Consider the following 27,665-nt stretch of genomic DNA (forward strand, 5'->3'; position numbering starts at 1 on the left):
TCCAAACGCTGTGGATGGATGTTTATTAAGGCTAATCTGAATGGCTAAAACAACAGTTGTACTGAAATACCTGATGAGCACAAAGGCAGCCTGCAGCAGGGTTCCCTCTTGTAACAGACACAGCCGTGTAGTTGCTGAGATACCATCGCTATGGTAAAGAGACCTGAAGGAAGGGAACGGGCAGGTAGAAATGTCAACACTTTAGCAATGCTCCTCCCAGGTGTGCAGTCCCATCACAGAGCGATTTCTCACCTGTGTCTGAACACGCAGCAAAGCACAGATTAACAGCAGCTCTTGTGCATTCTGATCTTAATCCCATACTGATTTTCATGGGGATATGAATGGCTGATCCGGTGCCCTTGAGCACAAGCCCGCTCCTCGTTTTCCCACAGTAATACATAGGAAACATATTAATATATATTTAAGGTTACAAAAGCCTATCCAGGAATGTTTTTATATTAACGACTTTATTTTTGTAAAAATGAGCAAGGGCAAATAATAACATATTTGATTCTCTCCGTTAATTCAAATCTTCACTCGTTCTCAAATAGGCCTTAAGATTCGTATTACCATTAGTTATGTGTATTACAATAGCAGCCAGAAGCCTCCAAGTTAGTGCCCGATGCACAAGGCCCCATTGTACAAAGACATGTTAAACACCAGCCCTTGCTCCAAGCTGACATGTGAAGTCACGAAGGTACAGAAACCCCTTTTGGGGTCCACGCCTAAGCAGCCAGGCAGAGACCTGAGGAACACGTGGCATGCTGCTAACTGTGATAGGGCTTCCTCACTTTTGCATAGACTCTGGAGGAAGACCAAGAATTGGACCTTTCTATGTGCTGTGTTTCCCATAAGGGAGCAGCCACAGTGCTGTGATACGATGATCCTTTTCTTCATGGCTCCTACTGATCCCAGTTTCAAAACCCACTCAGCAGGATCCTGTAATCCAGTGAAGGAAAAGCGTTCCCTCACATCATAGTGAACTTCCTATTGTCTTCTCTGATTTCGAGCCTGCTCTTTGGTGGTGTGTGGAGACCACAGGATGGAAGGAGACAGACCTGCATAGATCTGGTTCACCCAGAGCTGAGCACACTGACTCAGTCCCTGCTGTCCTGTAAATGGGGCTGGCTACGTGGTGCCTTAGATGAATGCTTTCTAGAAAAATACAACAGCAAAACTGAAGTGGGAAAGCATCTGAACCAGCTGGCATGAACCTGATGTGCAGTTCTGCTTCCTTGTCCCTACTGCATCAGTGCCTGGAGGATACAGACACAGGCCTGAAAAGGCTACAGCGAGGTGGTTGCAGGATCCAGCAGGTAGCACAGGACAGTACCACAGAAAAGGCAGACTCTCCTTCGAAGAGGAAGAGCAGCGGCCATCACTGAATGGCACAGCCTTCCTGCCTGGCTGAGCCTCAGGTCAGATGGCCTTCTTTCTTGAAGGTCACACTAAGGTAAAAGGGAGTCAGACTGGTTACATGCCCCAGCAACCCAAGAGAGTCTCACACAACTACGCTGAGCTTTCCACCCCAGCCATATAAACAATGCAGAATTATTCTCCTGAGAGATGAGGGAGGCTAAAGCCATCCTTTTGTCCTGTGGATGAGAAGTTCACCATGACGGTGTTAGCTTCATGGGTTCTCTTCACCCTCAGAGCAGTTAACAGAGCAGCTATGCCATAAACCTCTCAGCTTTACCACCTTTCTAGAGAGGAGCCCTCCCTGCAGAGATCTTTTCTGTCAGAGCAGCTAAGAACACACTTGACCAGAGATTCTGGTGGGAAACAAGCACTGATCTTCCTATACATTCAGACTGAAGAAAGGCTCCTGCAACACTTGCACATGCAAGAGAACATCTGAAAATAACCTCTAGTCAGGAAACATTAAAAATACCATGATTTCTTCTTGGGGGTTCCCTGAGGCTCTTTTCCCTTCACCTTTCCACAGTGGCTGGTGGAGGAGGCTGAAGGATACAGGATCTGAATCAAAGCCAACTGAGTAGCTGACATTCTACTAACAACTGCTGTTACTCTTTGAATCCAGTCCCTTGGTCCTACAGCTCTAAGTGTGACAGTGGCTACACTGATTTCAGCTCAGACAGGCTGAGCTCTGGAAATCATTTCATGCTGCCTAAACAAAGCGTTGCTTATTAATGAAACTATCAGTGGGAATGGCAAATTTCTGGGGGCAGATGAAGGAACACGTGCCTTACTCTGACCAAATTCTCCACCTTCAGGCACTCCCTCCCTCTCCTGCCACTTGGGAAATGTCTGCAGCTAGCTGTCCTAGGTCCTTCCTCCACCTGCTAGCCATTCTGTAGCTTCATGTCAATGGCAAGATTTGTGCAACAGAGCACCAGGCACACACCGCTCACCTTCAGCTTAAGGGGCTTGTGTTCCTCTGAGGAGATGTAGTAAGGTGGCAGTGAATCAGGGTTCAAAACTATAAATGCTTCTTGTTCAGGATTAATCTGATACACTTTCAAGGCATATCAGTGCTAATTTGCCTGTTACTGTAACCCAAGGCAGTGCTATACCCACTCACACCCACAAGTTAGCAAGGGGCAGACAAGGATCTTGACTGTTGTGCAGGTTTAGGACTGGAGCTCCTGCTCCATTTTGATAGGAAGGGCTGGAGCCACCTACTCCATCCCTGCCCTGCCAGGTGGGCACCAAACTCAGCAGCAGAGGTGGCCATTGCTTCCTTCCCCCGTTGAGGAAGACTGAGGTCCCAGTGAAAGGGATAACCTACAGAGCTACTAAATTCCCACCCAGTACAAAAAAATCAACCCCTTGGCCTGGAGCCCCTTCCAGCACACTGCCCCTCTCCAGGAGGGGACAGCTGGTGATCCACGTCCTCCCTCTTGCCGAGTCCCCCATACTGAGGGGTTTCCCTCAGCTGTCCCTTGCTGCTGTTTGGGAGAGTCATGGAGAACTTGCCACCCCGTTGAGGAGACAGGCGGCCTGCAGGGCCTGGCCTCCCCCAATCCCAAGTCTCCCAGGGGACCCCAGGGCCAGCAACACTCTCAGAAGAAACGAATCTGTCCCAACAACTGGGATGTGGGGACGACCCCCTTGAGGGATAGTGTCTCACGTCAGTTCAACACCTTCTCTGAGCTGTGCCCCAGCCTGCCCTCCTCTTGCACGGGTGGTGTGGGCTCACTGCGTCGGGCCAGGCTTGGCACTGGGGCTGTGTGGTGCCACGTCCCTCCATTGCCCACTGGAATGGTGGCATGCAGCTCAGCACACTTCTCCTTGTAGTGCTGAGCATTGCCGGCGAAGGTCTCACAGCGGCTGGAGTTCTCCTCCTGCACTGGGCTGCTGACGTTCTCCTCGGCTGCCCCCGAGGCTGCAGCTCCCTCCTGGGAGTTCTGGCTAAGGTAGACGACGATGATGTCTCCCTTGAAATTCATTACTTGTCCGCTGGAAATAAACGTGGAGTTACTGTTTCCAGTCACATTTCCTGGGGAAGGAGGGGGGGAGAAAAGAAGACAAGCATGATTAATATTTTCTCTCATGAGGAGGATGTTTAGCATGGTGAATTCAATCCGCTGCAATAGCTCTGCTTTTGTTCCATGATTTTTCCCCCGTGACACAGGGATGCTCTCATAATCAATGCCTTCCATGGGGCTTTCTCATGACTTCCATTTGTGCCTCCTCAGGATGAAGCCTGTTGCTCCAGGGGGGCTGTCTGGGGCTTCTGGAAAAGCTGTCTCTACACACTGCACTCCCACAAGCAAGAAAGCATGATAACCTCACCTTCCCACTGCCTCCAGACACACGAGCTACTCACAGACTGCCTCCAGTTAGAGAGGAAACAGGTATTAGCATGTTGTTTTCCCCCTTGGTACGTGATGAGTCCTACCACGTGGGCAAATCAGCAGGTTTAATCAATAAATGCTGAAAGACTTAACGTCAGGCCATGCAGTCGTGGTGAATACATGGAATGGAGCTTGTAAGATTACTGTTCACACGCCACTGCTAGATTCCAGCAGAGCTGAGTGAAGACCTCATATGATACCCAACCGAGCTTGGGCAGTACAGGAGAATCTAACGGGTCCCCTCATGTAATCCTACTTCTTTCAGCTAAACCATCACACTCCTGGCTCTTCGCTTTCTTTCCAAGCATTGCTGATTAACAGGAGGTGTCAATTGAGCACTTTCCACAGGGAATTTCCCTCCTAGCTGTTTCCCCTGTGTTTAGCCTAATTGCTTGCCATCAACACAACTTTGTCAGGCACCACAGAGCTACAGCAATACCTGTTTGCCTTTACACAGGTTGCCTTTCACTCATAAAAGGTACTGTAAAAGTTCACCTGAGCTCAGTACAGGATCAAGAAGAGTAAATGGACACAGGAACTCCCTGTGTTGCACTAAGAAATGTGCTTCCAATCAGAAAGGCATAAAGGATGCCTTCAGAGGATAAGTGAAGGCACTGCTCCCTGCAGCATTTCAGCCTTTTGATCTTGATGATGTTAATTAGAAAGGCAGACAAATTTCCGTGGTAATTATTCACTAGGAATGGGAACAACGCATGTGATTAATTTCCTCAGAGCCATCTGATGTTGCTTCTTGCAACTGAACTGGGATGGTGTGGGCTCTGAATGTGAAGGCTCTGCAAAGCCATCCCTAGCCATGAGTCATCAAAGTCCTCCACCACTCATGCCTTACGCTGAAGTCCTACACAAGGTCTGAGGTGGCCGTGATCCAATGTTCCACATTCTGACTGCTTCCAGGCTCTGGGGGATCTGGAAAGGTGTTTGAAGGCTCATATCAATTGCTATCCATGAAGCCTGGAATGGCACCTGTCCAGACGTTTGCTTTGGTCCTCTAAGGTTATTTCACAGCAGGGGCAGATGTTGCAATTTCTGCTGTCATTCTGAGTACTAAGAAACTAAATTCAAAAGTTCATGGAATTACCCACATCATTTTTCTTCCCATTTTTTCATCCACCCACATTCATACAGTTCTGCCTTAGCACAACTGCTTCCAAAGTGGTTGCTGGAAGAAGCTTTATTATGCACAAATGTTTATTCCACCTGGGCATTTCACAAGGCCCAGCAAAATGGCTGATTACCACCACAGCTCCACCAGCAGCCCCAGCATGAGCTGAGGATTGACACACCAGGGCACCACCACTCCACAGGCAGGCAAGGCCACTCCAGCAAGGGACATCAGCTCCATACTGACTAAACCCACACTCTTTCACTGCCTACAGCTCAGCCAGTACCTCCAGGCGTTACGCCAAGGCTGGGGTGAATCAGGAACTCTGTATCTATGCTCAGGTTTCACCAGATAGCACTACAGCAAGTACACAGCCAAAGGTACTGACACAGTGAAAATCATATATAAACAATTGTGGTGCAGAGCGAAGATGGCATTTGCAAGCACGTCACTTAAACCTGCTTGCCCTCATGTTCCTTTATTCTCTCTTCCTCTTCTTGAGCGATTCAGAAAGAAAAAGCAGCACTTCTGCAGTGCCAGAGATGACTTGAGTTTCAGTAGTAGCCCAGAGTCACCTTCCACAGAAACAAAATCCATCTTCTCTTTGCTACTTAACTGAATTCTGTACACATCCAGCAGTGAAACTGCTTAAAGATTTCAGGAAACTGAAGCAGTAGAAGGAGTGTCTGCTCTTAGAAAGATCACTGCTCGCTTTGAGATTCCCGCACAGCACTGTATGTTTAGCAGGGAAGGGCCTTCAAAATTTCACTTGCGGGTCTTGAAAGTGTCACTTTTGGTCTTTGGCAGACTGACAAGAATGTCTGCGTAAGAAACGTTAAGGCATGATGTGGTTTCAAAGCAAGGCAACTGCTTATGATTGCTGTGTGTATTACAGTAACACTGAGATGTCCCAGACAAAACTAAGGTCCCATTACACTTGGCAGTGCACAGGCAAATAAAAACAGAGCATCCGTCTTCAGGAGATTATCATCTTGAATGACTAATAGGATACGACAAAAAGATTGCAGGCTTTTAATAAGGAAGAAAAGAGACGGAAGTTTCATCCAGAAAAGGCTCATAACTTCCCTTCTTCGGTGGTTTTTATCCCTGCTTTCATTTAACTATTTTGCTATACTCACTGAATTAGTCACTTGGGAGCCAAGCAGTAAACTGGAGACATCAGTGTTTCAAAAGTTTAGAGACTGAGTGCTTATATTTGGAGAAAAAACATCAATATGAAATTATTTTTAGGTCAATCACAAAATTCGATTATTTTTTGTTTATATTTTATATATATGTTTATCCATTAGAACTTTTAAATGAAGAGGAAAAGCTAAAAGCAAAAGAGATCGTGGACTCTCATACCCAACCATGACCACCAGGTTACAGCTCCAGCCAGTTTCATGGACCACCACATGATTGTAACTGTCCCACATCCTAATGGCAAGGACAAAAATACACACGCAGGCTGCAGAATGGAAAAACGCCCTTCAGAGTTATGCATCTCTTCTCACCTCAGCCTTTCGGTCACTATTCTCTCCTCTTTCTAAGTCTTCTCCTGCAGAGATCCGTCATAGTGCTCACGCTACATGTGATATTCGCTATAAAGCAAATGACCTTCCTATTTCAGCTCTATCTTTCAGATTAGCTTCAGGGCAACTAAGTGAAAAAGCATCACTATTTTTCCCTTCTCCCAGCTCAGACCTTCTGAATAATAATGAATTAGCACCAAAGTTAATCTTACACGACTGTGTACAGGCCAAGCTTAATGGGCTTACCAGATGCTGGAGGGAGGTCTGAAGTGCTGCTGTTTGTCCCTGAAGTGCTTCTGTTTGTGTTCTGGTACTTTGCGTTGGTACCATCAGAACATGCATCTTCCATACCGTGGTCACTTGCTAGAGGGCTCTGACCAGCAGAGAGAAAATTCAAGCCACAGGTGCACTGTGCATAGCATCCAGTTTCTGGGGAGGTGGAGGCACCATCAACTGCAGCACAGCAGGGTCTGCTCCCCTTTCTGGGAGTCTCCCTATATGAAACGCCACACCTCACACAGATCTTCTCTGAGTCATGGTTCATTGCGAAACGATCTGTGTCTTTGCTGTCAATTTCCTTTGGGCAACCGTGGGAAAGCTGGCAAGATTTCTGGAGGTATTTGTCCATGGTGGCGTGTACACCATCTGCATTGGAGGAAGGGTCGGAGCCCTGAGGGATGGACACATCCTCTGTGCTCCCAATCCCTGAAAAGCACTGATTTAAGCTATCGTTCTCCCCTACCTCCACTGGTTCTGAAAACAATGACAACGTTTTACCGTCAGGTTGACTCAGTAAAGGTAAATAATCGGCAGTATTGAGATCTTTATCCATATATTCATCTTCCGTGGGAACAGGGGAGAAATGGTCGTCATCGGTCTCAGTCCCCACAGAGATCTCCTGGAGGGTGCCCCCAGCCCTGCAGGGTGCCGTGCCTGGGCTGCCATGCCTGCACGTGGAGTGACCACAGGGTGAGCTCCCAGGGGCAGGGGAGCCAGCAGGGCCCAGGAGACGCATGTCTTCAGTGAGCTGCGGGATGGTGGTGTTCGTTATATTTATGGTAACGTATGCATCTCTAGGTGGCTCCTGAAAGTAAGTTGAAATAAAACTGTATTTAATAAAGAAACTGGCTCAAGCTTGTTTTCTGAACGAAGAAGAAGCAGACATGTCTTAATGCTTCCTCAGCGTGGAGCTGGTGGGATTGAGCGGCATTGCTGGACTCGATAAAACTTAATTTCAGACAATCTGGTTTGTTAGCTCTTAAGAATCATAGAATCACCTTGGTTGGAAAAGGCCTTCAAGATCACCAAGTCCAACCATCAACCAGTCAAGAGGGCACCTGAGAGTCTAGAAGACCTGCTGGACTCTGCTGTTTCTTGTGGACACTGGTTAGACCTACCTAAATGCTTAAAAGGTCGGTAACTCCCCTGAATAATCTATGTCTTTGAAAGACTGTTGATCTGTAAAGACCTCACTGTGAGCAAAATCTCTATTAGTAATAACAGAACAGCAATAGAAGTAATAACTGATCCAAATACTGGATTGATTCAGAGACGGGCTAGAAAAATAGAAGACAAACAGACATCGTCGCTTTAACCTCCAGAACTTTAAGACAACAAATGCAAACGCCTGTGACATCTCTTTGCCAGTAGTTTTACAGCTAAGTTATATTTTTGGCTGAAGCTCCATAAAAAAATAAAGGTTTGGGAAATACTTCAAGGGTTCCCTTCAGTTCCTGCAAGTCATGCGTAATGATGGGTGTTTGGGAACCGCTACCTTTCATTTCTAGCATCTGTTCCCTTCCTCCACAGTGGAGGACACAAAGCAAATGCTGCCAGCCACTAATTGCTGTTGATTCACTCCTCTGTCCCAGAGGATCTGAGCAGCTGCCAGTGCAGGACATTGCAAGAACACTTATGAGACAAAAGAGTAACTGCCTGCTCAAAAAGTTGCTGGGTTTGTTTTCTTTTTCGTAGCAATGGGATGTTACCACATCTAATCTAGAGCTCTTAGACTGGCAGGTGGGGCAATGGAAGAGCACGCACCTGGGAGCTCAGGGGGACCTCAGTCCATGTCCCTGGTGTCAATCAGACAGTGCATATGCAAGTGAATCTATGCTCCCAACCAAGAGTCTCAAGCAAGGGCATTTGGGGCTGTTCCAGAGCAAAACCCTTTGGAAGGTCATATGCTCTTCGCACACAAGGTTTTCATTGACTGACAGAATTAAAGGGCCTTGTGGCCATTTCCTTTAGCTGATGGCTCTGTTCTTAGTTCCTGAAGTGTTCAGCATTCTCGGTGCTGCATCAAATCTAAGTCCCTCTCCCATGAGGACCCTGGTATATAAAAACAGGCAACTCAAGTTAAGCTTTTCCCAGCCTTAGAATTCAGAAAGGCTCTCTCCTAGGTGAGAGTCTCAGGTGTTCACTAACATGGGCTCATGTTCAACTTTCTCTTATGGATATTTAATCATCACAGAGACTGTTACCACTGCTAAAGCTGGCTGAAACCAGAGAGCAGGTTCAGAAGCTATTTGAGAATGGTGATTTCACAAGCCTCACATTTACAGAAAAACAGAGTAAAAAGCCAAAGCTGTAAGTGGCTTTTGAGAAACTCAAAACTCGTTTTCTAGCCAAAGACTAACACAAAGACTAAAGTAAGGAGGGGTGTCGGGAATGTTTTGAGGAAAACATAAAACAGAGGGGAAAATCTTAGTGCCGCTGACTTTACCTTTGTTCCTTTTATTTGGCTGCACACCTCGTTAGCCCAGTTCTGTAGATCTGCTGTAGGGAAAACAAAGGAGTAGCTGTAACACAGAGAAGGCACTGAAACTAGCCACAGACCTAAACACCCACAGTCATTCATGACCCATAATATTATAGTAAATGAAAACCAGCACGACCGTTTTTACTGACTGTTCAAGTGTCCCGGCATCAGGCTAGCTGAGGATTCATTCTAACTGGAACAAGGATGTATTTCTGTGGAACAAATGTTTCCAAGCTCCTAAGATAGATCACGTTAAACCGTGTTCCACATCAAATGGGGTTTCTTTCCTTGTCACATGTCACCACACTATGACTGGCCTGGTACCGACCCACTTAGAACTGTGCATTCTATTTCAAGATAAGTCACATGGATGGCACAAAGACCATTCTCAGACACGAGTGAGGAGACCAGAGAGAAGAGGGCAAGCCACTGAAGCCACGGGATGGCAGGCTTAAGTATGGTGTGTTCCACTTGACAGGGATGTACTCAATTAGGAAACACAGCTTATCAAAGTATCTCCTACGGAAAAGCTTCATGTCAAATAATGCTTTAAAGCTGTTTTATAGAGTTAGCAATTCTTCTTGCTTTCTATTTATGCATTCAGGAGATTGTGCAGGGCTTAAGTTCTGCTTTAAGCTTGTACTGGTTTTTGTACATCTGAAGATAGATAAGCCACTTAGCCCCTGTCACTTCCCAGCAATGACTCTGTACCTCTGATATTAGGTCTGCACGTTTACAATCAGGCCCCAAGCAGGCAGAGTTTCTTCCTATGTCTGCAAGTCTCTGGGACTCTAATTAGAAGGATCTACTGCGCAAAGGCAATGAAGGACTGTCACTGCAGAGCTGCAGGTCAATAGGAACATTAAGTAAAGAGCACTCTCCCCTAACCTGCTCTGCATCATAAGTATTTGCTTTGCAAGGAGAGTCACCATTTCCTTCAGCCCATCCCAGGAATTCCAGATTTAGCACAACCCATGTTTAGTGTGGTAGAAACGGCATATTTCTAAAACATGGGCTGAAAAATACCTTACAAGGGTTTCTGCCTTCCCTTCCGCTGCTCCCAAAAGATTTCATAGATTTCTGGGGCTTGGGAAAGGAGATCAAGGGAAAAAATACAGTAGGAAATGCTTTCCATGTTTAGGGGAAGAAAATAAAAAAATGAGAAGAACATTAAGACTATGTTCTTAACTGTGCTTAAAACAGATTTGAGTAACTGAAGGAGATTTTCTCATCCTATTCACAATATATTCAAAAATCCAATGTTATCCAGTGTATATTTGCTAGATTTAAAAAGAATATATATATATATGTTTACTATTTATGCTACTCCTCCTAGTGTTCTGCTAAAAACATTGCCTCTATCACATTTTAAAATACAAATCAGTCTTGAAGTCTACATTTTAAACTATCCAAATGTGGGGATTAGGAGAGGAAAGAAAGCAGGGAGAAGGAGGCAGGAGGTGGTGAAGTCTCTCCCTGCATCCCTCTGGCCACGGGCTCTGCTGTGCCAGGCAGCACAGACTTACCATGCTGATACAAAATCCCCTCCTCCCCCATCATACATATTGTGGCTACATCCACCCTCAAGGCACTCATCTCCCTGGCACGGTTGGCTGCAGGCAGAAGCTGAGCAAGATGCATAGGTGTAATACACTCCCTGCCTATAGGAAAGATTTTCAAGCCTGGCTTTGTGCTAGTCAAGACATCCATATGGACAGGAATTCACATCTTGGTGGGTACCCGTGAAAAAAAGAGTACACAAAGAGACACGCAGCTGTCACATTCATACATAACATTAGCTATCACGTACCTGTCAGCTTTTTTCCCTTATTCTTGTAGTATACGATGAAGATGACAATGCCAATTAGTGCCACAAAAAACGAGATGACAATCAACACATACAAGATCTTGTTTGTTCCTGTAAGGTGTAAGAAAGATAATACCATCAACATGTTGCTGTTCTCAGCAGTATCACAACCCTTGCTCCTGTCACCCACTTTTCCACAGGAGAGCCATTTTATCCTTCCTAACTGATTTTCAGTTTATATATATGTATAACAAGGACCACAGCTCTAGCACTTACGGAGTTCAGTCACAACCAGTCTCATTAAAGGTAAAAGGTACAGAGCCATCTCACTATTTACTGTCTGAGAAAGGTGTGACTCAGCCACACTCCTCTGAAAATCTTCTTGAATCCACCAGCAGCCTATGGGCTGTGCTTGCTCTACCTGAAGATGAGAGGGACACATAGCGTGTGGAAGCTACAGACCTCAGCCAGCAAAATTTTGCCGTCATCTAAGAACCTCTGCATGCCTCCTGGGATAGAGAAGAGAGCAACTGGCAAGCAGAGAGAGCTGACAACATTAGGCACTGCTATAAAGGAGACATGAGGAGAAGCTGGTGGCTTTTAAACAGTTCACACTTACAGACACTGGCAAGCTGACAAATGAAAGAGCAGTAAACGTGATGGAAAAATCATGGATGTATAATAGCAACACTGCTCATCATGCAGCTTCAGAGAGAGGTGTGAAGCACTGCTTAGCACTAGGCAAAGGCCCTAGAGTTGCTAGGCTTCAAGTAGTCATTAAAGGTAAGATTTCGCAAGAGCTCTGTCTTAGTCTACAGCTGCTTCCCATTTTCTCATCCACAGTGGGAAAGGAGTTAAGTCAGCCAAAAACTCTAGTAAACATATACTCCTCCTCCCTGGTACTTTCTAATAGATAAGCTCTATGAGGACACATACCATATTCCGGTTGCTCAGTCATCTTCTGCTTTGTACACACTGCATCAGACTTATCAGTCCCAGGGACTATTTCTGCCAATCCCAGAGCTGAGCAGCTAAAAATGAAAGACAAAGAAGATGGAATTCCAAAGAGGGAGCTCATCGTGGCTCCTACACTTATGCAGAGTAATACTTTCTGTTGTAAAGTACTCTTGCACTTCTCCATCCTGAAGCTCAGACACCTTCTTTATCTTTGCCTATGTCAATTCAGCAGTTGCTGTCCTAGCTGTCTTTCTCCCAATCCTAGAAAGACTTGAGATCCAGCATGAGAATACCGTTATTGCTATCCTTATCCTACCAACCAGCATCTCTATACATGCCACTGAGAAGCAGAGACACTCCACTGAGAAGTGTGTTTTCTCAAGCTTCTCACTGCCTTGTGGCCATAATCAGCTTTTTGGAAGGCAAAGTAACTTACTTGGTCCAGGATTTACACTCATCAGTGGATGAAGCAACCTCTGAGAAGTAGCCTCTGGGACATGGCATACAGCGTGTGTCCTTGTCTTGTTGCACTGTGTGTAGCAGAGGAAGAAAAACATAACAGCTGAGTTTCTGTGAGTTCTTTCCAAGCGAGGGGAAGGTGACTATGCTCCCACACCCTCCCACTCCAACCCCACCCCAAAAGCTTCTCTGAAGATAGAAAGATCTAAAATTATATTAAAACAACAGTGACGGTCACACATAGGAAGAAAAAAGCGATCAGGTGAGATAAGCACATTCCCCTGCACGATCAGAATACGAAACGACCAGGCATCATTTCCAGTTATTGCAAAATAATGCACTGTTCTCATGTGTCCACTTCCACTAACTTCCTCTTGTCAATGCTACAGCACAGGCAGTGACGTTAACTTGTGTTGTCACTTTCGTGAAGCCACAGTAAACGAAGTGCTGTATCAGGGTTTGCTAGATTGCAAGGAAAACACCACCACTCTGCTCCAGGCCCATGCAGCATTTTGTCCTCTACTGCTCTACCATGTGCTGAATGGTACAGCTGGTGGTCCTTATGCTTGGTACAGCTGTTTCCAGCATCCATTACAGCGCTGAACTTAACCATCTCCATTTTCCACCCACAAAATACCTGCATTTTGCTTTCAGTCAGACTCTGGACTAAATTACATGATAAAGCTGGCAAACCTCACTTGATCCAAGATTTTACTTTACTTCAAAGGCAGAAGGCTTTCATATGCAAATAGTCCTGGAGAGTTGTACACAGTAGTAATGCTCTGAGAGTCTACAGTATCTCACAACGCACACGATGCAGGCCAGAGCTGGATATTTCATTTGTATGTCCCCTCTCTGTATCTTACCAGGATGCCCAATTCCAAACCCCGGAGCACAAATGGTGTTTCTCTGACAGCAGTCACAGTCCTCGTTCCAGTGGTAACCTGTGGTACAGGCACACTGCCGCTGGAACGTGCTGTTTCCCGGGTTCACCTCTTTCAAAGCTTTTCCTAGAGGAGAAAGCAGATGGCAGTAAATAACAAGCCTTGAGTTCATAAACATCCTGTTCTACCTATTTGCTTTGCTTGAATGCCAGAGGTGAAACCATTCATGTTAGAAGAATCTTTCAAGAAGCGTGGGAGGCCCTTGATCAGCATGGGACACCTCACTGATTGGGCTCCTAAGCAATACTATTCCTCATAGCAGAAAATAAACAGAGCTTTTGCAAGAGTTAGACAAGGGCAAAAGTGAGTGCAAAGTATGCTGGGCAAAAGGACAGTCACTAATATCCAAGTCACAGGGAGTGAAAGGCCTGACAGAAGATAATCTTATCGGGATCATGAAGATTATAGTTGCAGTGTTCAGCAGAGCATAGAAGCAAAACGCTCTGGTGTCTGGGGACTTCCCCATCCACCAGGGTCATGTGCAAGCTCAGCCTTCATTGCCACGTATCCAAAAGGAGCACACTCCCTAGTCCACTTGCCCATCTCACTCTTCACTAATTTGGATTAAAAGGTTCTTCAGTATGAATAGCTCACCTTGATCACATATTTTATGTAGCAAGCATTTATCTTCTTCGTTCCAGACATCCATATACTCGTTCGGGCCACACGGCTGGCACACGCTATCAGAAGTCTCAGTGCATTTAGCAGACATATACTTTCCTGTGAAGGAGACAAGGACAAGCAGATAATCTGCAAGCTGCACACCATTTCTCTGTGCACAGGGAAAATGAGATGGGCCAACACTGCTGCACTACTGGGGACAAAAGTTTCATCCCCACTCATTTCCTCACTCAGCTGACAAATCAGAGTGGCACTGCAACATCTGTGAAGCTCATGACATGGGATCAGTCCCATGTACATGCATGAAGACCAAGCTACTTTACACCATGTGCAGTAGGAAGATGTTATCCCAACAAAAAAATTGCTTTGGCTTTTGCTGAGGTCAGTGAGACCGCTACTACACTTGTAGGCACTTGTGAGCCTGAGATTACGCATTTGCAAGGGTATGTGCAAATAGACTGGCGGAGTCATGAGAGCAAGTCGCCCTACTGACCTCCACAGCTGTTTCTAGGGAGCTTTTTGATTACGGAGGCAGTACAGCCCAGTACTCACACACCTGGCTCGCACTTCTTGCAGCACCGTCCAGAGTATTCATAGTGTTGTTCACTTTCACATGGCAGAGTGCTTTGTAGTGACAACTGGACAGGAGAAAAGACAGAGAGGACATGAGACCCAATATACCTGGAAAGCTTCAGACCTACCTCTTCACAATGTTGACAGAGAGAAGGAAAAATTTCCACCAGTGTAGCATTTTGGGTAGCTGACCAATAAAGCATAACAGAACAATTATGACCTCAAAAGTTCTTTGTAGACAACAACATGCATGCACAGGGACTAGCAATACAGCCAGGTGCTAAGTCAATAACATCACAATCTGGCAATTGTCGCAAGCATTGGACATGCTATTTAATCTGCTTTGTGTATTTTTTTTTTACAATACTGTATTATTTCAAGCCTATGACCTCAAAACAGTTGTAAAAAAACAAAAGGAAAAAGAAAAGGTGTTGACATAATTCTGTAGTCCCTTCCATGTATACAACCTCAGATCAAAACCTGGGCCACTGACAGCTTTAAAATATGGTATTTGGCGAACAAATACAGTGAATTATTTACACCCTTTGAGAAGAAGAAGTTCTCAGCTTCCCACCGGAATTTACAACACTCCTGGCTAGTCCCACAAAATGCTGGACCTTAATTCTCCAGCTCTTTATGGCTCCCAAGCTGTTGTGTAGAGGTGATATCATTTAACTGAGGCAGCCATCCACCGAGGTGATACAAACGAAGCCAACAGCCTTCTTTCCCCTCCAAATCCTAAAAATCCAACACAACCGATCCCAAACTAACCAGGTGAAAGTGCTACATGTGATGCCCTCACTTTGGGATTCTCCTGGCACTGGTACTCCAGGCAACCTCCACATCTTACATCCAGTCATTGATTTTCCAATTGGTAAAATGACTCCAAATCAGCTCGTAGCAAGGAATTAATTACTCATTACGGCTGACTGCCACTATTAAAATCTCATTTACTTGATTTTTTACTTGGAGAAAGCTGCGCCAGGACTTCTGCTGCTGCTCGGCAAGAGTTTTTGTTGTCTAATAGTGTACAAAAGTACTATGCAGGCTGATAATGGTTTTTATTCCACTACTGAGTGTCTTCCCCTGTTTTCCTCCATGTCTTTTCCTCTCCTCTTTCCTCCTTTTCTAATCACATCAACAGCAGTATCTTGAATAGAAACTATTTTTCTCCGAGCACCTTGACATCTTCTAATGCTGGGAACAGGTCTTAAAAAGGTGACTTAAAAATGACCAAACATGAACACCACCTCCTGGCTTGGAGTTTGAGCCAAGAGTTGGTGCATGACTTGTGTTTACCAAAACTATGCCTGAAACAGAGTAAGTACCTTAAGTCAGAGCTTTTGAGTTTTCATGTTTTTACTGGTTATAAACACCTTATAGCCATTTTTTATCACTACAACAATCCCACATGAAATTAACCTTTTGTCTTATTGCTTCCTTGCCTCTTTCTTTGCACTCATAAGCAGTATCTTGCTTTTTGATTAGATCATATGTTTTTAGGAGCAAAGATTTCATTTCATGTTTGCACAGCACCATGCACAAAGGGTCACCGACCCTGTGTTAACATAAATAAGCTCTTCCATACTCCCAAAAGCTTTCGTTCTGCTGTATTCCCAATAGCCACCTTGTTTGTCTTCCTGATTACCAGGACAACAACCAGTGCTTGTGAAATAACAGGTGATCTAGGAGCAGAAAGCTGGCCAGGCCACCAGCTGAATGGTGATGCTGCTCAGCAGTCCAGGAGACACTCTGGAAATGCTCCAGTAATCCAAGGAGCTAAAAACAAGCTCAGCATAATGGGGCTCATGCTACACTGCTCAACTGAGCAGCAGAGAGAAAAGATCTTGAGCAATCGACTCCTATTCCCAGCAGTCTGAAGCGGCAAGAAAAGCAGTGAGACCAAGGATGGATCCAGCCACTTGTTGCTTTATCAACAGAATGTTCTTTTCTTCCTCGTTTGCCCCAGACTGAGAGTTCCTCTTTATAAGAAAAGGCTAAAAACTGAAGTGTCAAACAAGGGCAAAGTTGTCCCGTTTAAGGAAGGATATGCAAATCTGCTGCAGGGCATTCAGCAGAAAGCTTTGGAATGATTTCTGAGAACCAACACTCATCCTGAACAGAACAAGCAACACAATCTGCTCTGTGCAGAGGCCAGAAGCATATGTTAATTGCTCACTACCTTTTGTAAACTGCTTTGGACCTTCCTGCTCTGTAGCATGAAGAGGGCTATTATTGCAACATACTCCCAGCTGCAGCTGCGTAAATCTATGCTCTGTGTCAATAAGCATTCTCCTCTGTGACTGCGTCCTTCCCCTTTTCAGACAAGGCAATGCATTTACAAAGCTGCAATACTCCCTTCTTTTATTTATCTCAATGAAATAAAGACAAAGCTATCGGTGCCCATTTGCTGACTCCCTTGTGAGCTCACAAAGGTGAGAGATGCCAGACAGACATGGACTGGCTGGACCTATTGAGTGTGAAAGCAGAGTGTGGAGAGGATGGGAAGGGAAACAACAGAACCTTCACATTTTCTTTGGGTAGATCCAGCGATCATGGAGCCTTTTGTTAACAGAGCCCCATTGAAGGTAGGTAGATCCATGTCCAATCATCTGCCAGAGGATTGCAGGGCACTGTGAGACAGGACATCAGCTTTCTGTAGGGTGCAACAATCCAAAACTAGAAGCACATATGCTGCCATTAGCACAATGGGCCGGTGCTCCACCAGAACCAACACATTCCCAGCCACAGTGTCCATCCCAGATAGGAAAGTGCAATTCACTTCATAGAGGAGGAACTCAGGCCTAGAGACCAGATGGCTTCAAAAGGTGACAGGAAATTAGTGGCAAAGCAGGAAATGGAAACAAGTCTCCAAAGTCTTAAGCTTGCCCTGTAAACCCTAGGACACCCTTCCTCTCCTCAGGCCGCGGTGATTTTGACATCATAGGGCTCTTCTCTTTAGTGAAGTTGGTCTTTCAATTGATTTTGGGCATCGTGCTCTAAGGGTCCTTAGAAGGAGGGCTGGACTAGAAGAACTCTGGAGGTCTTTTCCATTCTTAGCCATACTGTGATAAACACTTCCTCAGAAGAATAATACAGGAACACCCATCAGGAGAAGAATCCAGAGAAAAAGAAAAAAAGCCAACAACAAATGTCCTCTGGGCTCAGTGGATTGTCAAAGGCTGTTTGGTAAAGCATGCCATCACCTGCTTACCTTCAAGCACAGGGGTAGCACCAATGACTTCCTTGGAGAAACATGCATGCTCCTGTCAAGGTTTGCAGGAGGACTGTTACAGTGCCAAGCTCTTTTTTCCACCTATTTGTTGAAAAGAATGCTAAGCAAGAGTGTGCTTGTGCTTGTAGGGTCAGAGAACTTCAATGAGTCAGCTACAAGGCACAACCATGTTACTCAGACCTTGAAAAAACACACACACAGGTGCTTCTGAAAGGGGAACCAGCAGCATTCGGATTCCTGTCCTCAGGCTTACGGAAATATTTATTCTCGGTGCTGTTGAGCAATCGGATGAGAGCAGAAGCTGTGTGTCATGGATGCTAAAATTACTTTCTCACTCAGATGAATATTCAGAGAAGATAAAGTTGCACGGGCCTCTTTCTTTTAAAAGAAAAAATCTGGAAGAACAAGCTCGGGGGTTTCCACAGCCTTTTTCCCATGTCATTTCTGAACAAGAACCCAAGGCCTTAATGGGGACTGCTCATTAGTGATAATCTTAGTTTAGAAAAGCTGAGATGTAAAGGGACACGCCAAGGCCTAACTACCTTAAGATGACACCTTTGTGCTCAGTGTGGTTGATTCTGGAGAGCAATCAAGACATCTGTCATCATTTCACTGAACAAAGCACATTCTTTCTCCATTTAGTACTGCAGACCCAAGTACCTGTGGGAGAGCAAACTCAGGCGGCTCCTGCCTTGCACACCGCTTGTTTGTTGAACTCTGGGACCTGAACGTACCCATACTACTCGCTTTTGAGATTCTTGGTCTACAGCTGCTTGTACAACTTGCTGTACAACTATATTTCTATGGCGCCTTGGGCTTTATCTGCCTTTGTCAATAGGACTGAGCTCTGACCAACAGTTCCTCATGTAATCTGAAGTAGACCCTGCAGCCTCAGCACCTCAGTCTTCAAGGAGGGACAGACTTCACTGCTGGTATAAAAAAATGAAATTAGGACAGCACGCAAGTCACCACCACACAATTCCAGTTATTCACTTGCAGGTCTGTAATTCAACACAAAAATGTCAGATTGTGAATGAAATGCTTTTGGTGATGTCAACTTTCCAGTGACCAGTAAACCACATCACAAAACTACCATCACGTGGTAAAATATAGCCGGGAAATGGCAACGGCTACCGACTAAATATTATTTCAATCTTAAAAATAGGTCCTTGAAACCCTGCTAGAGCCTGAATACCTACAGAGACCATAATGAACATGAAGAATAAAACAGATAATAAAGACATTAAGAGAAAAATGTAACTTGCAACCAGAAAGTGGATAAGCAGCGGTCAAAGCCCAATCCTGACTATTCACACTGCCTTTTGGCTTTAATGTGTGGCAGAAAGCAAACGTCTGAGCAGCAGGTCATGCTCCATGGATGGGGAAGGACCAGCAGTCAGTGCTGCTTTGATTGGCCTTGCTGTCACAGTCGCTCAAAGACTGGCAGCTACTAGGTAGGGTGCTTTAAAGATGAATCAGAGAGCAGAAACCCAAAAGCCAACCAAACCAAAATATTTAGCAAAGAAGGTTGGTAGCAACACAGCAGTCCCTAACAAGCAGGAATAAGAACGACAGACTAAGGACATAACCAAAGTTAATACTTTGCATGTGATAAGAACTGCGAGCTCTCCCTTCTAAGTGAAACAGGTGCAACAGCACCGCTTACAAGGAGTAAGTCTCAGCCCTACAGGCAGAGTGTCAGCATCTCACTGTGAGTAACCTTTCACCCATTCACACTTACAATAATAATAATAATAATGATTACATAAGGCACTAGAGACACATTTACAGGAGGCAATTTTAGTTCAGGAGATTATTTTTCCACGCTTCATCAGCTGGAGTTGAATCTTAACACAGGAATAACCACGAGAGATTTCCAGGGTCTGTCTGTACTGCCTTCATCAAGCAGGAATGGCTGTATTTACAAAAGGATGCGGGATTGGGATGAGAAATGGTTAATTTACTCTTTCAGTGTCACCATGAGGAACCAACTGTGCCGGGGCTCAGCCAAGTCAGCAGGAATACCCCTCCCTGATTTAATGGGGACCTGGCTGATTTCCACGATAAGCCTGCTTTACTACACGCAGTACTATAGCAGGGGAGAGCTTTTTTCTTCCTGTGAGAACAGATTCATGCAATCATCTCATTGTTCTTGCTGCAGAGCAGTGAAAAGTTACAGAGAACACAAGGCTTGTAAGGCAAAACTATTTGGTGCAGCAAAATAACAGTCTCAAAATAGATTCCCCTGTGTGCTACATAAGCAATTTTTAAGACTTCATATGAACACAGTGGCACATTTTTCCCTATCTGCACTCCAGATTAATAGGTTGCCTAACAAAACTTCACAGTATTTTTTTTTCCATGTGAGACTTTTGCTTTTCCCTCCATTTTTGACCGCTGACTAAATATACTCTGCACCGATCTGCAGTCACAAATGTTGTTCTTTGTCATTCTTGAACAGATCCTATACGCTTCTTTTTCTTTTGGAGTAGCCACAAAGTGGTCAGGGTGAATGACCTCACTTTTTTTCTCTCACCCCTCCCCAGCTAATTGGCTCTTGCAGGGTGGATTAAACCAGCCAGCTTGGCTCTACCACCGCACGTGGCCTCTCCTGGTCCCTGCCATTGGGGTGGGGAACAAGAATGAGGGTTAGGAATGGCATGGTGGCCGTGGGCTACAGGATGTATGTGCTCCCTTCCCAGCAGGCCTCCCTGTGACTTTGGTGAGAAGCACATGGGGCCTTAACCTGCTGTGATTAATGAGTCTTCAGCTGTGTTTGCAGCCATGACATCCTAAGCGCTGTACAAACAGAGAAGAAAGCCAAACCCTCCGCCCAGAGAGCTCATACCCAGCACAAACAGAAAGGTAAGTAAAGGGAGCAATGCAGAGCAGCTGAGGTAGGTGTGCAGGCACAGGACAGAAACCAGAGTGTTCTGGGACACCTAGCAGCACTTAGCATGGCCCTGTGGAGTGGGGCTGAGTCCAGCATGGCACCCATTGCCATTAAGACACCATGTCACAGGCACGATGCCTTGGTGTGGTGACAAACAGGGAGTGACCCACCAGGGCACCTGCACTTCCTTGGAGCCCTGACACGTAGCCAAGGCCACCCCTGCAGCCCACCCTGCAGCTTTCAGGTTGCTCCATCCCACATCTGTGTGAACTTTGGGCTGTGTTTAGAGAAGAGTAAGTCATAAAACAGGGCAAGTTCTTGCAGGCAGACTATTGCATTACACAGAAAGAGGCCTACCCAAGTCCATAGTGCAACCTGGTTAAACAGCACTTAATTTTTATACTGCATCTATAACACACAAATGTTTGCCTTTGTGCTTTCCATCAGTGCTAATGAGCCATTCTCAGAGCAGCTGCAGCAGAAGCCAACAACTCAAGGGCTGGCACATCAAGCTTCCAATGAAAGGAAGGGGCAGCCTTTGCAAGAACACAGCTGCATCTGAGGACTCAAGGACTCAATACAGCCCAGTTTCCCTCTTCCCCCCACTGCCCACCTCCTGTAAGCTAACCAGGCTCATTTGGGTTGGAAAGAACCCTTACAGGTCACCTAGTCCAGCTCCCCTGCAGTGAACAGGGACACCTACAGCAAGATTAGGTTGCTCAGAGCTCCATCCAGCCTGGGCTCGAGTGTCTCCAGGGATGCAGCATCCAGCACCTCTATGAGCGAGCTGTTCCAGTGCTCACTCTCTGCAAACAGCGGGCTGGATGAAGAGCTGGATTCTGCTGTCACGGGAATTACTGTACTTATTTATTTGGAATCCAGACAGGGAACCTTGCTGGCTTGGTCACTGCAGATGCCACCAGAAGCCCCGGTCACACTGAGGGGAAGTGGGCAGGGAGCAGCAGGACAGCACGTGTCACCCCTTCACCGCATCCACACGTGTCCCTGCTACAGCGGGGTTTTCAACATTTCAAGTTCAGAGAGACACACAGGCACACGCAAAGACTCCTCTGAGCAGTGCTAAGGCATAAATACCAGAGGGCGATGCTCTGAGGTTTCTGTGACTTTCTGTGCTGTAAACGACAAGGGTTAGTATTGCTACAGCCAGTTGACAGGCTCTGAATTCGACTGACTTGTGGAATGTGGTGAAGGTTTGTTTTGGTCCTGTCTGTGGGAAAGTAGAAATTACATCAGGAAGATGATGCTTAACATGAAAAGAGAAGCAACACAGGTTTCTTAAACCACGTTTTGGTTTGGTTTTATATGCAGTGCGTTATTCCTCTTACATGTGGTGCTGTAAAATGTTTTTCATAGGATCCAGGAGAACTTTAAAGCAATGAAAAGTTCTCAGGTGCATTTCCAGCAAAGGCTTTTGGGCAAATAAACCACAGAAACTTTCACATTGTTAACTCCAGAATAAACCCAAGGCTTCAGATGAGTTGTTAAAAAAGTTTTGCTCTATCAAGTGATTCCTTTGGTCCCAATCAGAGCAGGAACATGGACTGGGGGGATTTTTTTTCCCCCTCTCACCCTAAATAGATGCATCTTAGTTAACAGACAGATGTTGGCCAAAACCTTTCTGGATTATGAAGACTTCTGGATGAGCAAACTTTCCCTGTAAAGCAAAGACTACAAAGTAGTGGAAGAATCCTGTTGCCATACAAGAGAATAAGACTTACATTAGACAACTGGGTTACTGGATATTTGTAAATGCACATTCTCATGGGCTTTAACCCCACCTGAAGGAAACAACTAAGCTGTTCCTTGCTGTGAAGCAAGGAAAGGGATGTGACAAAGAAGACGGGCAGACTGTGTCTCACGAAGCCAAACACCGTGTCCTCTGACAGCCACCCAGGATGCATCACTTGGAAAGATCATCTTGCGGCTGAAGCACAAGACAAGGAGGGTGAGCTTTGCTCCTGGCAGTTCTGCTCCACGCTCGGTGTGTGACCTACAGCAAGTCACGAATTCTCTGTTCCTGTTTCCTCTTGGGCGAAAATGATGACAATGATAATGTCTATTCTCAGCAGCTCTATGAGAACCCATTAACTTACATGTGCAAGTGTTTCTCATTCCTTACAGGAAATACATTGCAGATTTTACTGTCCTACCACCACCCACCCACCATATTAAGGGTTCTGTAAGCAAAAAGCAATGAATCAACAGACCTGCTGGCTTCTACATCAAGGTATCTATAGCATGGGATCTGAATTTCTAAGGTTAGAACATAGCAGGTTTCAGGACGAGGGGATTCCAAAGGAACAAGAGCCCCAAAGCAGAACAGCTCCAGAAGGAAGAAAATGTCATGGGAGCAAAAGCATGAAGACCAGTGAGGTCTGCTCACCTCAGTGCACTGATCACAGCTCTGAAGAGCAGGCAGAAAATAGGTAGACAGAGGTTACAGATAGGAGATGGGATAATCCACCCAAAATCTATGATGGGCAAGTCTCTTTTGAAACACCCACACTTGTTCATATACATATGGAAGACACCTGGAAAGCAGCTATTTAAGAGAAGCCTAAGGGGTGAGAGTGGACAGAAAGAAACATATATTTTGGCGGGGAAAAAAAAAAGGCTTGTGTGGTTTCAAGGCAACATATTTAGGAACAGAGATCCAGAGGGAAGGCTCTCAAGGCTATGTGGTCAGACATTAAATTGTAAGCTGCAGACAGCAGAGGCTTTTTTCTTCCTCTGTAATCTCTTTTCCTTGAAGCTGCACCTTGCTCTCAGGGAGCCCAACCATGATCCATGAAGCACTACAACAGCACTAAGTAGGGGGAGGCACTTAAAATGACACTCGCACCTAATCAAGACTAATGAGAGAAACTGTAGAAGTTCAAATGAAAGAAGTGCAGATGGAGGCCAAACAATGATTAATGGGAGAAATAAAGTGCCTGTAGTGTAAGAGCAATGAAAAACCTGCTAGCCTAGAGGGCCCTGAATAACATGGGGAAAGAGGAATTATTTTTAAGCAGTTTAATTAGAAAAAGTAAAGTGAGAGCATTTCCCTAATGAGGAAAGGCTGAGAGACCAGGGATTACTGTTCAGGAGGCTGAGGGGGGGATCTTATCAATGATTACAAATACCTAAAGGGTAGAAGCCAAGTGGATGGGGCCATGCTTTTCTGGTGCCCTGCAACAGGCAATGGACACAAACTGAAAGATTGTATATCTCCACACAAACACGAGGACAAACTTCATTGCTATGAGAGCAACAGAGCACGGGCTGCCCAGAGAGGCTGTGAAGCCTCCTCTGGCGACACTGAAAACCCACCCGTGCGCTTTCCTGCGCGATCTACAGCTGGGAACTGCTTTACCAGCAGGCAGGGCTGATGTTCTCCAGACGTCCCATCCAACCCCTGCCGTTCCGTGAGATGCCCCGTCCTTGGAGGTGTTCAAGACCAGGTTGGACGGGGCCCTGGGCAACCTGATGTAGTAAATGTGTATGTTTGGTGGCCCTGCCAGGCAGGGGGGTTGGAACTTCGTGATCCTTGAGGTCCCTTCCAACCCGGGTCATTCTGTGATCCTAGTCCTCGGCAGGGCGCTGAGGAGGCTCAGCTCCAGCAGGAAGGGCTCTGCCACAGCGGGGCGATGCCACCGACCCCACACGAGACAGGGCGGCTGGCTGCCCCCCTTCGCCTTCAGGCCCGGCCCGTGGGCTCCATGTGAGCAGCCGGCCCACGGCCCACGCCCGATCGGAGCAGCTCGCAACGGCGGCTCGCTCAGCTCCCCCGGGGTAAACCCGAGCGGCAGGGTGGAGCCTGCCTTATTTTTCACTCTATATGTAAATACTACCCCTCAACAGCAGCGGGCTGCCCTCCCCTCCGACCCCATGCCTTGGTTGGAAAGTATCCGCGAAGTAAAAGGCGCTCGAGAGTTGCGAAAAAGAAACCAACACCACGAAACAGAGAGAGAGAGACATAGAGCCGAGTCGGGCGGGGGTATGAGGGGTATGAGCCCTTACCTGCGGGTGTCCCGCGGCGGCCAGGCACAGCAACGCCAGCCAGCCCGGCGGGCCCGGCATGGCGCCTGAGCCGCGCTACCGCCGGCCGGCACAGCCCCCGCGTCCCGGCGGCGCGGCCCGGAGCATGGGGCTGCCTACTTCTCCTTCGTGCCGCCCTTCCTCTCAGCTACGAGAGAAGAAGAAGAAGAGGGGGAAAAAAAAAAAAAAAAAAGGGCCTGACTGTAGTTCCCACAGCATTTCCTCACACTTGACATGCGGGTTTTTTGTTTTTTTTTTTTGGTTGTTTTTTTTTTTTTTCTTTCCTGGTTATTTATTTATTTCCCCCCCCCCCCCTCACCCCCTCCTTCTTCTCGTCCCTCCCTTTCCTCTCTCCACCCCCTTTTAGTCACCGTGTCCCGGCCTTGCTCCTACACACGGGTACGGCTGTCGGCATGGTGCCCACCTGCCTCCTGCTGCCCGCTGTGCTCTGGGCTGGGTAGTACCGTGTCCTTCCCAACACCTCTGGGCATGAGGACGTCTCTCCCAACACGATTTTAACTCGTTTGATCCCTTCCACTTGGGACGTTCTATGTTTCCATGGTAGTTCAAGACTCCCAGAGTAGGGGCAACTATGGGATTTCTCTTTTGTAGTTGATAAGAAACACCCACCTACACAGCAAAACAAAGCTGTGATCTCTCCACTCCTGCATAATATCCAGAGGCTGTGAAGCCAGGCCTGTTTCATCTTCCTGAAGCTCCTATCTACCCTTCATACACCCTTAGTGTCCTCTGTGAGCATTTAACCTGGTGTGTGTCCAGCAGGCCTCAGTGCCTGTGCTGGGCCCAGGTGTTGTGTGGCCGCTTGGGCACTGCTTACCTGATGTGAGTCTGGTGTTCCACGGGAGGACATGGGGCAGGACAGGCCACAGCTCTGCTGCTGAACAGAAACAAGCGTGGGGACAGGCAGGAGGCCATGTGTCAGATCTGCCTGGAGGGCAGTGCCCAACTCCTCTTTGGCTGGGTGCTTTGGGAGGCCTCAGTGCTGCGGGTGGTTCTGCTCCCATGGATGGATCCTTCTGCCTGAGCCACCTCCACCACCATGGGCAGCTTGCAGCCCTGGGCCGGCCAATGCGTTTTCAAGCATTCGTATTTGAGATATACAAGGAAATGTTTCTCTTTAAACAGAACAGCTTTATTAAGGCTCTTCCCCTTTTCACATTTAGCACAATACCAAGGCTATGAGCAGTGTTTATCTACCAGCTGCTCGCTAACCACAGGTTTACAGGATCAAGCTGGCTGCTGTTAGCAGTCGGACGCGTTATCCTGGGCCTGGGGATGTGCTGAGCACAGTGCTCTGTGCAGAGCTGCTCCAGGCAGCTCCGTGCTGCACAGCAGCTGCAGCATTTCTGCACTCTGATCCCTAATCCTGCCTGAAGTATGTGCTGTTCAGGCTGGAATTTCTCTCTCTTCCTCCCCCCCCCCCCCCATGTCAAAACAGCCTCTTTTTGAAAATTCAAACATTTTCCTCTGAGTTAAATGTAACGTTTCTAAGCCAAAACCCACAGAAGCCACTACTGGGTGCTTTATAGTCCTAATCATGTACTGCAGCAGATCGTTAGAAACTGAAATGCAAATGCTTGGAAATACAAACTATGGAGTGGACAGCAGAAATCAGCTGCTTTTACATTTATTGCATATATTGTTCTACGTAGTGCAAGATCTGCACAAGATGGATAGGGTGAATGCTTTGATGTGTTTCACAGCTGTCACATCTGCAAACTGGCTTTTGTGCTTTGGTTTGTGTGTGCTGAGAACCACAGAGCACTGAGGAGGCAAACAGGGTCTGGCTGAGCCCCCAGCTGCACATCTGGGCAGCTGTTACCCAGCAGCATGGTGCACAGGCATAACTTGGGCACCACTTCCCCACCATGCCCAGTAACTGTGTCCCACATGGACAAAAAGTAAAGCTGGGCAGAGAAGCCAAACTGAAAGCTACACGCTTGTTTCAGGGGATCTCTCTTCATCCCGCGGAGAAATGCTGTGGAAGTGTTTTGCATATCAGCAAAGGATCGGGGGAATCTGTTGGATCTAGGTCAGGGCTTTTCCTCCATTCAGTGTAGTAAATGTTGGTGGGACTCCACGCTCTGAACTACACACAAACTCTCTGCCTCTCAGCTGGGACAGGCGAGAAGCCCAGAGCACCTGCAAAGCTGTCGGAGCAGCAGCAATCCATGCAGGGAAGCAGGGAGAAAGGGCACACTGGCTGCTCCAGCACCCACTGCAGGGAGACGCCCTGCCATATGGTGCAGGGTGTGCGCTTGCTAACAGAGCAAAAGGAACAAAAAAAAAAAAAAATAGGCATGTCTGCACATGTTTAGCATAGAGTCTAATTTCAGTTGTGGATTCTGCCTATTGAAATGAATCCATTAAAAAATGGTATTATTTACCCTCCAGAAACCCACGCACAAATAACGCCATCAACTTGCAACTGTTTTCTTCCTGTGTAGTGCGTGTTTGGACAGCTAACTGTTGGCCAATCAGCAGATGGTGTGTGCTTCAAAAATGTCACAACGGAGCAACGTGGGTCACATCAAACACACTTCTGGCAATGCCACAAAAACGCAGCAGTGCTGAATGCGTCAGAAACCTTTGCTGCATTCAAAAGAGTAAAAGCTCTCAGCTCGCCACTGTGAACGTGCTGAGTATCCCAAGTACGTGCAAGCATGGATTGAGCTGATAGGTTATCAGCAGCCTGTGCGGCGATAACAATGCCCACATAGTTCTGGAAGGAAATACAAACATTGTGGTGAATTTTTAACTTCCAATATTTGCTCATGCTTGTGAGAGAACAACCTGATGATCTCCAAGACTCTGAGTCACACAGTCATCCTTAGGGCAGGAGGAGTGCAGGGAGCTTTCCTAGCGCTGCTCAGGGCATCC

General features: G+C 46.5%; 1 protein-coding gene across 3 annotated transcripts; it reads right to left on the reverse strand.

Moving 5' to 3' along the window:
* Positions 1 to 448: 448 nt before the first annotated feature.
* Positions 449 to 25,860, reverse strand: TNFRSF11A (TNF receptor superfamily member 11a). 3 transcript variants are annotated; one of them, XM_032442974.2, is made up of 11 exons: positions 25,603 to 25,860; positions 24,747 to 24,912; positions 14,579 to 14,660; positions 13,996 to 14,121; positions 13,324 to 13,467; positions 12,435 to 12,528; positions 11,978 to 12,072; positions 11,045 to 11,152; positions 9,199 to 9,251; positions 6,720 to 7,557; positions 449 to 3,460 (listed from the first exon to the last, which is right to left on the reverse strand). In XM_032442974.2, the coding sequence occupies exons 2-11, from the start codon at positions 24,804 to 24,806 to the stop codon at positions 3,093 to 3,095; spliced, it is 1,968 nt and encodes a 655-aa protein (XP_032298865.2). In that variant the 5' UTR covers positions 24,807 to 24,912; positions 25,603 to 25,860; the 3' UTR covers positions 449 to 3,092. The 3 variants fall into 3 exon arrangements, with proteins under 3 accessions (XP_032298865.2, XP_085396479.1, XP_015710019.2); XM_085540353.1 differs by lacking the exon at positions 25,603 to 25,860 and having other exon boundaries at positions 24,747 to 25,097; XM_015854533.3 differs by lacking the exon at positions 25,603 to 25,860 and having other exon boundaries at positions 9,199 to 9,248; positions 24,747 to 25,024.
* Between the last annotated feature and the right edge of the window lie 1,805 nt (positions 25,861 to 27,665).

The sequence above is a fragment of the Coturnix japonica genome, chromosome 2 (assembly GCF_054131305.1).
Source record: "Coturnix japonica strain WE chromosome 2, WE-NBRP24, whole genome shotgun sequence".
NCBI lineage: Eukaryota > Metazoa > Chordata > Aves > Galliformes > Phasianidae > Coturnix > Coturnix japonica.

Excerpts from the sequence above, each read along its gene's own strand:
- TNFRSF11A (XM_032442974.2), bottom strand. The coding sequence starts at position 24,806 with ATGCCGGGCCCGCCGGGCTGGCTGGCGTTGCTGTGCCTGGCCGCCGCG. Across the intron at positions 12,073-12,434 it reads GAGTGTAAATCCTGGACCAA|CTGCTCAGCTCTGGGATTGG; the intron begins GTAAGTTACTTT and ends TTTCATTTTTAG. Across the intron at positions 7,558-9,198 it reads GCCAAATAAAAGGAACAAAG|GAGCCACCTAGAGATGCATA; the intron begins GTAAAGTCAGCG and ends ACTTACTTTCAG.